The sequence below is a fragment of the Propithecus coquereli genome, unplaced genomic scaffold, assembly GCF_000956105.1.
Source record: "Propithecus coquereli isolate 6110/MARCELLA unplaced genomic scaffold, Pcoq_1.0 Scaffold815, whole genome shotgun sequence".
In the NCBI taxonomy this organism is placed as follows: Eukaryota; Metazoa; Chordata; class Mammalia; order Primates; family Indriidae; genus Propithecus; species Propithecus coquereli.
The window spans coordinates 621,027-636,053 of NW_012154341.1; the positions used below are offsets into that span (position 1 = coordinate 621,027).

Consider the following 15,027-nt stretch of genomic DNA (forward strand, 5'->3'; position numbering starts at 1 on the left):
AAGACCTATGGCATATTTGGAGAGGCTTCCCAGGAAGGAGTTCCTGAGACCAGCAAGATCAGCGGCACTCACCATAACTTCCGTGTTCCTGAGCACGTTCTGATATCCCGCTGGATGAAGGACAATGCCACTAGGGTTGGTGTAGACCCCATGGATGTGCAACACACTCAACTTCCTCTTCTCTTGAGCCCACTCTAGGACCTGCACAACACACACAGAGCCCAAGCAGGTTGGCAGGGCTGAGCACCTGCTTCAAGGTCACGAAGGGCAAGAGGCTGCTTTGAGGACTGACTTCTGACACAACTCCCAGCTCCGTGGTATCACAGGACAAGAATGCGAAACCTGATGTGGCCTCAGTTTCTATTTCAAGAATGATGGCAGCAAGTCTGGTGATTTCTCTTTGAGAGTAACAATCAAAAATTAGAATTTGTCCTCACTTGCAGAAACAGGGGCCCTTTGCACTGGTGACATGTGTGAGAGCTATGGACAACTGTCCTCCCTGCATCCAGGCCCTTTCACAGTGACTCCAGGACGGCCACGGGCTTGCTTTTAGCCAACGGGGCACTAGCAAACGCAGCCTAAGCAGAAGCTTGAAAACTGCTGGCACATAATCTTTCTTCTCTTTTGTTGCTTTTGGAACCCAGCTGCCACGTGGAGAAGGCTGGACTAGCCTGCTAGAGACATGGGGACGTGGAAGTGAGGTCCTTTTACAGCACCGGCCCAGGTCTGACCCAGATGACAGCCGCCACGTGAGCAGGCTGCAAAACCAAAACTACCCAGCTGAGCTACCGAGCCCAGCTCAAACTGCTAATTCCCTTTATCGTGGGCAAATAACATGGCTGCTGTTTTAAGCCACAAATTTTCAGGGTGGTTTCTTGTGCAGTAATAGATAAGTGATGTGACAATCACGTCAGCACCTCCGAGGAACCTAAAAGGCTGCCAGCTGAAGAACACCATTCAGCTAACAGTGACTGCCACAGCCGCCTCCTTCCAGGGCTCCATTTTCCCAAGACTGGAGACAGTACACATTTATTCCTAATTGCATTTTGAAGATTCAGGGTATGGACTAGGAAAAAGAGGCACAGAGATTTAGAAGCTGAATATTACTAGGCCCCATTCTCACTACAAGTCAACGGCTTTAACCATTGACTTGAACATTTCCCCTCATGTAGGCTAAAAATACAAAGCAAATATTAAGCCTCAAGGATGACATGAGGGAAAAAAACATCGAGTCTGGTAGATATCCTTAGCTTTGAAAAGACCCTTATGTTTCTGACGCCCACAAACGCTTGGTCATAATCTTTGGCGATTTTATCAGAAACAGCACAGAAGCTACTCTAGGCACTCATTTAAAAATTTCACTCAGTCATTTACTAATTCCAAAAATATTTGCGGAGCACCCACTGTGTGCCAGGTAGTATCTGAGCTATGAATAAAAAAGGCTGATGTAGTACCTGTCCCATGGAGTTACTACTCCTGTGGGGTAAACAGTCAGCAGACAAGATGAACGGCCAAGATAAAAACTGCAAGTTACAGCAAGTGCTATGAGGGAAAAGCACAAGGGAATGGAGCAAAAAGGAAGTGTCCGGTTGAAACGGGGCGGTCAGAGGTGGTCTGTCAGAGGAAGTGGCCTGGACGGCGAGGAGGAGCTGACCGTGCAAAGCATGAGGGGTGGGTGGGACACGTCCCAGCCAGGGAAAATCAGCCTTTGTGGCACCACTTCTCTAAATCCAGTTTTCTCCTAAAGTCTGGCCTCCAGGTCAGCAAACCACGAGAGCCTATCGCAGCTGCTGCTCTGGCAGGAGAGCCGCGGCAATGCCAGCGGGCAGGGCTCTCACCTACCCAGCTCTGTCTAGCTGGGCTCTCAACTGCACGTAAGGGCAGGTTCCTGAGGGAAACAAAGTGCAGAAGGAAAACTGCAGACACCACAGAGCAGGTCAAACGAGACCTTCAGGACTCATCTTGTTAGCTGGCACAGATCCACATCTATAATTCAGTATTATGGCAGAGGAGTATAGTATGGTAGGTACAGTACAGCTATGCTAAAAAAAAAGCCTGCTGAGGTTTCCACCAAACATTAACCTCAAGCCAGCTATCACTTGGCCTGGAAATTGCTCTTCCAATCAGCACAAAGTAGTTTCCATACATTTTCAATAGATGCCATAAAGAATGTATCCTAAAACTCTAAATCAATATTACCAATGTCACACCACCTGACATTATCAAGTGCTAAGGAGATCTTACAGTTCAAATGACTTCCTCTAATTTTGCTTTAAAACTGGATAAAATCATCAGAAGTCATGGAACCAAACACTTTTAAGATCTATGCATTTTGCTATATATTGATTTATCTTAAAAACAAAAAAAACCCCAAAAATCCAATCAGAGGAAAGAATCTTCCTGTCTAGCTCTACATAAATACCAATATACCAACTAGAAAACAGCTTTTCTGATGAAGATACAATCCACTAGCCTGAACAGACTGATGCCTTCCTTTTTACCTTTTTCTCGTCAGTAAGATCAAGGGATTCAAGTTGTTTTCCCTGATCTGCTGCGTACAGTTCCAGCAGATTATCAAAATTTGTAGTTAATACGAGGGCTCCATTTTCCATCAGGTGGAGAACTGACTGAAGTAGCTGTTTTCCAGAATCTTCCATCTTTGACTCCAAGTCATCAAATACTTCATATAAACAGTCCTTGAAAAATGTGGATCGAACATTACTGGTGCGCTGGGAAGGGATTTGAAAAAAGAAAATTAATCCAACGTGTTTGGTAGGTCAATTACTTAAAGGACAGTAATAACAAATTTTTTAAAGAATATTTTTATTCAAAATAGGAATAAAATATCTCATAGGTATGTAATAAGGGAAATGGGGTGATACATGCAAAGTGCTTAGCACAATGCATAACACGAAGCAAGTGATCAATACTATTACATCGTATGCAATCAAGCATAAACTCTCTCAATACGCATTTTACAGAAGGAAGAAAAACAGGCATGGCCAAGAGACGTGAATTTACTATCAGGATTAAAGGAGAGCTGGAGTAGAAAGCACAGCACCGCTACACTCTAATTAGGCCTCAAGTAACAAAGCAACACTTTCTGCTAAACTTTCCTTATCTGGGAATAACCACGGAAATACAGTTTTAAATGTGGCTTACCATCTTTTCCTGATCTTAGGTGTTTTGTACAGCTATTTACATATTTAGGAAAAACCCTTTAATACCAATCAGCTCTAAACAGACTCCCTGTTTCTTAACACATGATTTACTTAAATACCTGCTTTCCCAGATCCATTCTGCATACATGTAAATATCTCTGAGGCTTAATGAGGAAACAACACCTACCTCAGGTGGGAAGTCGACCTTGCAACTGAAAAGACAAAAGTGGCCCCTGGGACAAAAGGAATTTAAAATGCGAAAGTGACTAAGTGATGTGCTGCCACAAATATCTGATCCCTGGCCTATCCCTGAAACGCCACTTACTATGGTTTAAGAATGGGACCCCAAAGTTCTTGTGTTGGAAATTTAATCCCCAAAGCACATTGTTGGGAGGTGGGGCCTATTAAGAAGTGATTAAGCCACGAGGGTTCTCCCCTCACGAATTGATTAATGTTGTTACTGTTAAAGGGGGTTGGTCATAAAAGTGAGTTTGGTCCTCTCTTGCTGTCTCTCTCTCGTCACTGATGCCTTCCACTACGACCTAGCAAGAAGGCCCTCAACAGATGTAGCCCCTCAATCTTGGACTTCTCACCTTCCAGAACCACCAGCCAAATAAACCTCTATTGTTTATAAATTACCCAATCTGTGGCATTCTGCTATAGCAACACAAAACAAAGACACCATTCCATTAGACAGTATCAGAGCGAGAATTAGCTGTGAAAGGCCCAGTATTTCCCATTCAAGACTGTAAGTAACTGCACCTGGCTGCCAGGGAGTAGATAACTTTAGCTCCTCCTGCTCTCCCCACAGTAGTGCCCCTACCTTCCTGGTTTCCTTTGTGTATCTTTCTAATAGTGAAATGCTCAGATAAAGATCTGTTTCCATGGAGCCATCTAAGCAGATTCATAAAACACATTTCAGTTTGCCAAATTCTTCCCCTAATTTGTCAAAGTGTTTTATAAAATTGCCTTTTCTTTAATTATACCTGTCAAACAAGTAAATACGCGGTAAACACTTTCACAGTGGAAACAGAGCACAGGGGTGAAGCAGTGCCTGACTGACCGGGACACGCTCGTGCTTATCTGGGCTCTATCACTCTTCCTGCCGCATCCACCACTAGACAGGCTTCTCACTGTGCCCCGTTGTCAGCAGGCTCGAAGATTCTTTTCCAGTGCTAAATAGATGGAATGACCTATAGTTTGTGTAGCTAAGAATGTGGGCCACGGTTTTTAACTCCCATCCATTCTCGTGACATAATGGCATAAATAATTATATCACATATTAACCACATTCAGGCAACCAACTAAGGACTCTAAACACAATTTAATCAGATGAATAATCTGATCAGAAACAAATAGTGATGAATTTGTAACTCTAGTTATTGCTATATATGTCACTACATATATGTGTCAACTACTATTGAATGTCAGGTATCCGGTATAAAAAAAAATACGATGCCCCTTTAACTGTCAGAATCACAAACCCATTTACCCTATGATCTAGTGATCCCATTGCTGGGATCGTATCCACAAATACAATGCAAACAAACGAAATGACACATACAAGGTTATCACTGCTACATTATTTGTAATAGCAAAAGACTGGAAACAAGCCAAGTATCCATATATAGGCAATTGGTGTGGCCAAGTACTCGCATATAGAAGAACGGCATGGACAGTTTTCCAGGATAGACTGTTAAGTAAAACAAACAAGTTACAGAACACTATGTCCAGAATGCTAACTTTTGAGTTGGGGGTGGAGGTAGTGAGATAAGAATAAACATAGGCCTCCTTTCTTGTATTTGCAAAAAGAAACACTGAAAGGATACACAAAAAACTAGTAAGTCGTCATGACCTATGGGAGGTGAGTCTGGGGAGAGGAGAAAGATGAAGACACAGGTGGAAGTGAGATGTCTTGACATACAAAAACCTTTTTATATTATCTAGATTTCTGCAGTGTGTACACAATACCCACACAAAAAAGGAAAATCATGTTTTAAATTAAATAAAGAATACGTGACTTCCTTGTTCTTCCTATTAAGAGCTCCTTGTGTTTTACAACTTCATTTGTACTCTGACCGACACATACGCACAATCATACACACTATAATCCAACACAGATGAAAAGGCCTAAATATGTGATAAGGTAATCGTGGGTGTGGAGTATATTTTCTTGCTTCTAAGAAAAGAAATACAAAAGGTTTAAACCTGGAAATAATTCCCCGAATCACTTATTTTTAGCTAAATATCTTTTAGTCCTATTTCTTTAAGTTATTAAATCCTACATGTCAACATAGGAAGGAAAGAAGCTCCTATAACTGTATTGATTTCCTCAGATTTATAATGAAAGTTTTTCTCTCTTAAAGCAGATGACCCTAGAGCTACATCTCTCACCAGTGGACCCTATCAGCAAAGACAACGGAATGAAAACAAACAGAGGTTCAGGAGTCAAAAGGAAATGCCGGACTCCCACACAACTTCTAAGGGCCTTTTCTCGTTCATTTAAAACAGTGAACTGAATCCAATGCTACTTCATTTCCTTCCACTCTGTAATTAATTCTTCTCTTTCTAGTCCCAGATACAGTAAAAACAAAAACCAATAAAAACCTAACGTCTCCTGCAATGTTACCATGAGGTACATAATATCCCAGTTTTATAGGTGCAAAAACAGATGCTGAGAAGTTAAAGTATTTGCCCAGGGTCCTAGTGCCTTTAAATGGTACAGTCTGATTCTGAAACCCACACTCTTTGCACTGAATACACAGCATATGAAGCTGGCTCACTAGATGGGTCTATTAACCCTGCCATATTCTCGTTGGACTCGATTCTTTTCTTTTTTTAATAGAGACATTTCCAAACAAACACAAAAGTATAATATATAAAACAAAACATAACTGCAATACCTCTATCACACCTAAAAATGTAGTAATATTAATTCCTTAACATCAAATACTTAGTGTTCAAATTTCCCCTAATTATGTCATTAAATATGAAATGTCTGATTTCGAATCAGAAGTGTAGTTTATTATATCTCAAACAAGAAGCAGTACAATTAATCAAAGTATGCACCTAAACTATCGACACAGTTTTGCCATCTTAATGGTAGGCTGTTTACGCTAGCAGCGAAGCAGCCTGGGGATCGAATGGCAGTGAAATCGCAAAAGGCGTTTTCCACAGCTTGTTGAGCACTGAGTATTTTTCCTTGCAAGAAGTGGTCCAAAGCCTGGAAGTGGTAGTCAGCTGGTGCAAGGTCTGGTGAGTATGGTGGATGAGAGAGAGTTCTCAAGTCCAGCTGCTGTAGTTTGAGCAGCGTTGTTTGTGCAACACGTGGTTAAGTGCTGTCTTGCGAGAGGATTGGCCTGTCTCTGTTGACCAATCTTGGCTGCTTAATCCCAAGCATCCTCGTTATTTTGTCCAGTTGGTTGCAGGAGACATTCAGTATAATTGACTGACCCGGTTTCACGAAGCTGTAGTGGATAATACCAGTGCTGGACCACCAGACATCGTTAGCTTTTTTGGATGAATACTCGGTTTTGGACTGTGTTTTGGCACTTCATCTTTATCCAACCATTGTGCCGAATGCTTGTAATTGTCAAAAAGAATCCATTTTTCATTGCATGTAACAACATGATGTAGAAATGGTTTGCCTTTATGTTGCGACAGCAAAGAAAGGCAAGCTTCGAGACAATTTCTCTTCTGACACTCATTTAATTCACGCAGAACCCATCTATCCAGCTTCTTTACCTTGCTGATTTGTTTCAAACGGTCCAATATTGTTGGAATAGTAACGTCAAGCCCTGCTGCTACTTCACCTGTAGGTTGAGGTGGATTCCCTTCCACTACAGCTTTCAGCTCATCATTATCCACCTTGGTCTCAGGTCGCCCACGTGGCTCATTTTTAAGATTAAAATCACCAGAACGGAACTTCTCAAACTACTGATGTACTGTGCGTTCATTAGCCACATCCTTCCCAAACACTTTGGCGGTATTTCGAGCTGTCTGCGCTGCATTGGTTCCACAATGGAACTCACGTTAGGAAATAACACGAACTTTTGACTTATCCATGGTTTCACAAAACTTGCTCCTAAAAAAAAAATCTGAAAGCTAATCACAAGCCAAAACGTGCACTTGAAAGACTGAGGACATTCCTTTGCAATAAAAATAAAACAAAAACTGTCAAAGTGAAATGTCAGAGATATCAACTGTCAAACTGAGTACTTAAGGAAATCGGACATTTCATACTTAATAACCTAACAGCTCATCTTTATTACTGAGTTATAATAGTTCTTTATATATTCCAGATACTAGATCCTTGTCAGATAGATCACCTGCAAATATTTTTTCCGTTCTGTGGGTTGTCGTCTCACTTTACTAATGGCAACCATTAAAGCGCGCAAGTTTCAAATTCCGATCATGTCTAATTCATCTGTTTTTCTTTTGTTACTTGTGCTTATGGTGTCAGATCTAAGAATTCTTTCCATGCTGTCCTGACTACCATAGGTTTGTATTAAGTTTTGAAATCAGGAAGTATAAGTCCTCCTACTTCGTTCTTTTTCAAGATTGTTTCGGCTATTCTTATAATTCCGTATGAACTTTAGAATCAGTTTGTCAATTTCTACAAACACACTGGCTGAGATTCTAACAGAGATTGTGCTTAACTGTAGATCAATTTGGGGAATATTCCATCTTAATGATATTAAGTTTTCTGATCCATGAACCTGGGATGTTTTTCAATTTAGATCTCTCATTTCTTTCAATGTTTTGTAGTTTTCATAATATGCGCTTTGCACTTCTTTTGTTAAATTTATTCCTACTTCTTTTATTCTTTTTGATGCTGCTGTAAGTGGAAGAATTTTAAAATTTCATTTTAGTATTGGTTCACTGCAAAAGTAGAGAAATACTACTGATTTTTATATGTTGATCCTGTATCCTTCTCTCTTGCTGAACTCTTTTGTTAGTTTTAATAGCATATTCCTTAGGATTTTCTATAGACAAGATCGTGTCTGCAAACAGATAGTTTATTTCTTTCACTCTAATAAAGATGTCTTTTCTTTCTTTTTCTTGCCTAACTGCCCTGGCTAGAACCTCCAAGACAATGTTGGATAGAATCTGAAGAGGCAGACAGCCTTGTCTGGTTCCTGGATCTTACGGGAAAGCATCTAGTGCTAGTCTTTCATCATTAAATATGCTAAGTTCTTCCTATATGGTCTTTATCATGTTGAGGTAGTTTCCTTCTATTTACTAGTCTGTAGACACTAGTTAACTTCTTTCAACTAGTCTATAAGAGTGGGGCTTTTTAATCATGAAAGAGTGTTAGATTTTGTTGAAATGTTTTTCTGCATCTATTGAGAAAATCATGTGGTCTTGTCCTTTATTCTTTTGATATGATATATTGATATTCAGATGTTAAACCAATTTTCCCTGGAAAATTCTCACTTGCTCATGGTGTATAATTCTTTTTATATTGCGCTGCATTCAGTTTAGTTGTATCTTCACGAGGATTTTTGCGTCCATATTCTTAAAAGATAATTGGTTAGTATGTAATTTTCTTTTCTTATGATGTCTTTTGTCTGGTTTTTGTTATCAGGATAATACTGGCCTCTTAAAATGGTTTGGAAGTGTTCCCTTGTATTTGTTGGAGCAGTTTGGGAAGAATTTGTAAATTTAAAAAGAAATTTAAAATTTTATTAGCACCTTCAATTAAAATGTTTGCATACATTCTGACTTTTTAAAATTGAGATATAGTTCATGTTACCATAAAATTTGCTCTTTTAAAGTGTACAATTCAGTGGTTTCTAGTATATTCACAAGGTGCAACCACCACCACTGTCTAATTCTAGAACATTTTCATTGCCCAAAATACAAATCTGTGTACATTAGCAGTTACTCTCCATTCTCTTCTCCCCTCAGCCCTGGCAAATATTAGTCTACTTACTACCTGCATGGATTTGTCTGTTCTGGACATTTCATATGAATGGAATCATACAAAATATGTCCTTTTGTGTCTGGCTTCTTTTACTTGGCATAATTTTCTTTTTTAAGAGACAAGGTCTCGCTCTGTCACCCAGGCTGCAGTACAATAGCATGACCACAGCTTCCCTACAGGCCTGAAGTGATCCTCCGCCCACCTCACCCTGAGTAGCCAGGACTACAGGAACGTGCTACTACACCGGCTAAATGTTTTATACAGGTGGGGTCTCGCTATATTGCCCAAGCCGGTCTTGAACTTGGGCCCTCAAGTGATCCTCCCGCCTCAGCCTCTCAAAGTGCTGGGATTACAAATGTGAGCCATCACACCCAGCCTATGCTTAGCATAATGTTTTCAAGGTTCATCCATGTTGCAGCATGGATCAGTACTTCATTTCTTTTTATAGTTGAATAACATTGTATGGATAGACTACACTTTATTTATCCATTCATGAGTTGGACATTTGGGTTGTTTCCACTTTTTTGGCTATTATGAATGATGTTATTCGTAATTGTATGAATAATTATTATTGTGTTCTTGACTCTGGCCATCCTAGTGGGTGTGAAATGGTCCCTTATGGCCGTGATTTGTTTCCCTAATGACTAATGATATTGAACATCTTTTTCATGTGCTTACTGGCCACTTGTATATCTTCCTTGGAGAAATGTTTATTCAAATCTGTTGTTATTTTAAAGTTGGATTATTTACCTTTTTATTAAGTTGTAACAGTTCTTTACATATCCTGGATATTATAGCCTGAACAGATATGTGATTTGCTAGTATTTTCTCTCATTCTAGGGGCTGTCTTTTCACTTTCTTGATCGAGTACTTTAAGGCTAACAGTTTTTAACAGTTTATCTATTTTTTTCTTCTGTTTTTTGTGCTTTTGTGATGTCTAAGAAACCACTGTCAGATCCAAATTTTAAACCTATATTTTCTTCTAAGAATTTACAGTTTTAGCTCTGATATATAGGTCTTTGATCCATTCTGAGTTAATTTTTGTATCTGATGTGGAGATGCCATGAGCTCTTTAAAACCCATTAATAATATACATAGTTCTAAGTTAATAAGAATTTATCCCAAATAAGGATAAGGAAACGAAAAGAGGAAATAAAAAGCTTCAAGGTTCTACAATGAGTACTGAACCAATAGGAATTTACTTTGAAATGCCTGTCTTTTATTAAATAGGTTAATAACTCTGTTGCCCAGGTTAGAGTGCAGTGGCATCATCACAGCTCACTGCAACCTCAAATCCCTGGGCTTAAGTGATCCTCCTGCCCTAGCTTCCCGCATAGCTGGGATTACAGACATGTGCCACCATGCTCAACTAATTTTTAAAAAAAATTTGTAGAGATGGGGTCTCACTATGTTGCTCAGGCTGGTTTTGAACTCCCAGCCTCAAGCGATCCTCCTGCCTCAGCCTCCCAAACTGCTAAGATTACAGGCGTGAGCCACCATTCCTGGCCTAGACTAACTCTTTAATGACACTTCTTTCTACAGCTTTAGGGTCTCGGGGGGAAATCATCACTGATAGCTGACTTTTTAGGAAGTTAGAATTACATATTTTTTTTCAAGGTGCACTTGACATTAAAATTTAGAACATGTTTTGGCTACTCTATTATTTCTAAATATAGCTCAAGTGAATCCTGATTTTTTTAAGGTCAATCAAGCGAAGCAATGAGAGTGGAGAGGGAACGAAGAAATCTGTAATTGGTTGCGATCAATTAGAATTCTGATTTTTAAGAAATTTTTAAGACAAAGCAAGACAAGACAGCCTTTTATCCAATTCAGTTTGATAAAAATTCCTTATAAATATTTTGAGTTGTTGCCTGTAAAAATAGTACAATATTAAAATTAAAAACTGCTTTTGCTTCATCCATAAAATGATAAAGATTATCTCTAATCTGAGGCTTCCTAAAAGCACAGATGCCACAGAACACAGCTTTTGTAGTAGTGAGTGTAGAAAAAGTAAATTCACAACAGTGATAATGGGACAGTAGTCTCACTTTTGTACACATAAAGGACCCAACATCGACTCTCTCTCACAGAGTGAAATGGGGTTAAGATAACAGGGTTCATAAACACTCTGCAGAAGAGCCAACTGTTACGCAAATCTATGAGCTACAAATGAATATCCCTGTTACATTCCGCATGCTAGTCGTGGCTCCAGAAACTTTCTAATGAACGGCACACAGCAGGATACTCACAGGAGAGAGTTTCTGGATAAGGTCATGGGCAACGTGGACAAGGTTCTTGTCTTCATGGAGACATTTCTGAAATTTTCTGCTCTCCTCATCCTCTAGAAGATCGAAATCAATGGCAGCATCCAGTAAGGCCTGAATTAACCCCTTCCAGGATTTCAGGGCTGGAACCTGCGGTGCAACCGCAGCGCTGATGCCTGTTCCAATCACCAGCACGAGTTCCCGAGGCTTCTTAGTTTTCAAGCTTGGAAGCAGCTTCCTGAAAGAGCAAAACAAATGAGAGGATTGGAACATCCAATAGATATGAGGCACATGGAAAGACGGACTGACTAAAGTCATAGCTTTCAACTATAATTTTACAGTTGCAAAGATGACAAATAACAGTTTTTGATACTTTTCCCAAAGTAGTTTAAACAAAAAGATCAGAATATTGTAGTGCTTGCTGAAAAACAGAGTAATAAATCTACATTAGGAATCCTAAAGACCAATCTTAAAATCAGTTTTCTCCTTCTTAGTCCTCTCAACCTAAGAAATCCCACTAATATTAGGAAAGGGTCCAAATACATTACAGCTCAGCTCAGTTCTGCCACCTAAATTATATTTTAAACCAATATTAAGTTTCAAAAGAACATGTTTGATTTGTATTCCAGAAAGAGAGAAAAGAACCCCATACAAATTAAGTTCCTATTGTTGAGAAATGTAAAACAGGAGATGAAATAAAGTCAATAAAAAAATTTAACCCCCAATTTGTAAACATTACAAGATAAACTGAGTGGTAGGTGGTGAAATACGAGAACAAATCTGTCCTCAGTCTTGTTCTAGATATCTTCAGGCAAAAAAAAAAAAAAAGTAGCAACAGAATTCTAAAAACCCAGAAACCTCAAATACTAAATAAACAAACAAAGAAGTAACAATTCAATGGCATGACAAAAAGTGAAAAACGTTCCTTTCTTAGGATAAGCACAGATTACTGTTCTGAGGCCCATATGTGAGGCAGTCTGGGTACAAGTTTTTGTTTTTGTCCTCTCTCCTTCATTCTAAAAGACTATATTAAAAACCCCTGCTTAAAATGTTCCTTCACTTTAATTTTTGCTGATGGCTTGATTTTTTTCCCCCAAGAAATTGCCTTTCCCAACCTTTTGTCCAAATAATAAAACGAAGAGAAAGAAGATCCACATTTTGGCAAAACTCAAGAAAGGAATAGTATTTTTAAGCCTTACGAAACCTGGTTTTGGGGAAACATCCTCTAGAATTGCCTTCCCTATGCCCAGCTCCTGTATTCAGTCGTTCACCAAATAATGACAAAGCCTGTTGGTACCAGACGCTACCGTAGGCACTAGTGAGGCATCTATGAACAAAATGGAGTCCCTGATCGTGAGAGTTTAGTCTATTGCAAAAGAATGATCAATGGATATCAGAAACAAACGATGAAAATGAGTTTCAGTTCAGAAGGATTAAGACAGTGAAACACACACAAATATAAATACACAAAAATACACACACACGGAAAATTTCTAGAAGGGTTCACGAGAACTGTAAATAGTGGTTAACTGGGGATTGGTGAGAATAAGGACTTTTACTTTTTACTTTATACTGTTGTACTAGTTTAATTTTTTACCACACACATATAGATTTGAGCTATAATTTTTCCTAATTAATACTTCGAGTTAAAAACAAAAAATTTAACAGTTGTGTTTTATTTATGGTTCTTCCTAAAGCCACTAACAATCATCTTTTTAAGAAGGCATACATGCATTAAAAAGTAGGGTAGGAAAAGATGACAGCAGACAACAGAGGTCAGAGGGCAACAAAATTTTAAAAGTTGTAACATAAAAGCCAATTCCCTTTGTAGACCCTTGGGAATGTTCTGGCACATCTGAAGGTGCAAGGGCAGGTGGGGCTAAGACAGGAGAATCAGCTTCAAGTCTGCATTAGAAGCAGTGAGGAGTGCCAAGGCTGGAGGCTCGCCTTTTAGAGAGGCTGAAGCAGAGGACTCTGTATCTGAGAATACTGTGCACGACTGGGGCCTGGGGACTAGGAAGAAGTCTGTATGTGAAATATAAGACTTCTCCCAACCCTCTTTCCTTGGGGGAAGCTACCCAGACACTGGGAGTCAACTTTGCATCAGCACTTCTATCCCACATCCTGTCAGGAGATGGGAGGATTCCTCTTTGGGGAAAATGGCCAGTATGAGAGAAAAGACCCACAGATCCTAATAGGTAGGAGCGGCTCAACTCTAGAGTCTGGTCCATGCTTGATACCTGCAGGGAAGCCCATCCGAGACCAAACCCCTTACAGACACATAAATTCTCCAACTGTCTTTTTAGTTTTTTAGTGGTTTCTCCTAGACATGAGCAAGCAAACAAGGGTCACCTCACATTTGAGGGAAATCCTCAACACGAGTTACACCAAAACAAACTGGCGGAAGAAAAGAATTTGGAGGAAACGAGATAATACAGGAAAAGAAAAGAAAAAGTCAAAAGAAAACAATCATATCCTTGCATAGGTTAAAAAATGCATCTATGAAACATGAACAGAGTGCTATAAAAATGGAACAGGCAAACAAAAAGACTTTCTGGAAATCAGTAAAAAAAAAAATGTAATGGAAAGTATCAAATAACACAAGATAATTTCTCCAAAGTGAAGTTACTAGCAGCCAGCTGGAAAGAGCTACCCAGTGTCTAGATTCATAGATACATCATTGTGAAATTTCAGGTTACTAAGAATAAAATGACGATCCTTACAAGCTTCCAATGAGAAAAGAAAAAGAGGTCACATAATACAAAGGACTGGGAATCAGAAGAGAGTGAGTGGCTATTAGCAGAGAATAAGTGATACCTCCAAAAATTCTATACTCAGCCAAACTATCAAATAAATGCATATGTATGATAAAAATATTTTCACATACTTCCAAAAATTTTTCTCCTATGGACCCTTACTAAGGAAGCTACACAAGGATACACTTCAGCAAAACAAAGGAGTATACCAAAAAAGAAGACATGAGATCCAGGAAACAGACGATCCAATACAGGAGAGATGTAAAGAGAATTCTCAGAATCATGGCAAAGGGAAACAGCAAATATCAGCAGTGCAGCAGGCCTGGAGAACAACTGTCCAGAGGGGACTAGAGTCCAGAGGCAGGAATCCATGAAACAAAGTAAACCAGCAAGTTACTATGTGTGTTTCAGTATATCTAAGAGAAATTTATTCTTTTGTCAGAGTGTTTGAGGATAAACTGAAAGGTACATAGGAAACAAAGCAAACAAAAACATGATACAATATTTAACAACAGAGAAAAAATGGGCAAGAAAGGAAAATAAAAGCACAACACATTAGGCTCCTCTATGAATACTATTTATACAGTCATAATAACGTAAATACTAAAAACTGACGGAACCAAACACTATAACATAAACACACAGGGAGAACATGAGAGAGAGGAGCAGCACAGAGGGAGGAGCCACCAAAGCAAGCCTGCTCCTTATCTTCCACACTGGAAAATAAACGAAACCAAAAAATTACAAAGTAGCAGTATACGTATCTACTGAAAAACATGGATGTTGATATTAGAAGAAACATCAAGAAGCTGAAAGTGATTATCTCTGAAAAGGGGTGGGCCTTCAAGTACTGACTTTTAAAACTATGTACATGGATTTACCTTGATAAAAAGTAAAAATTAAATCTAAAATAAAAATAA

General features: G+C 39.1%; 1 protein-coding gene across 3 annotated transcripts in view; it reads right to left on the reverse strand.

Moving 5' to 3' along the window:
• The window catches only part of FAM118B (family with sequence similarity 118, member B), a 46,013-nt gene that overhangs the window by 4,911 nt on the left and 26,075 nt on the right, over positions 1 to 15,027 (reverse strand). For all 3 annotated transcript variants that reach the window (XM_012663617.1, XM_012663618.1, XM_012663616.1), the window contains 3 exons: positions 11,337 to 11,589; positions 2,502 to 2,729; positions 73 to 201 (listed from right to left, as the gene is read on the reverse strand). In XM_012663617.1, the coding sequence (XP_012519071.1) occupies positions 73 to 201; positions 2,502 to 2,729; positions 11,337 to 11,589 (610 nt within the window). The remainder of the gene's footprint in view (positions 1 to 72; positions 202 to 2,501; positions 2,730 to 11,336; positions 11,590 to 15,027) is intronic.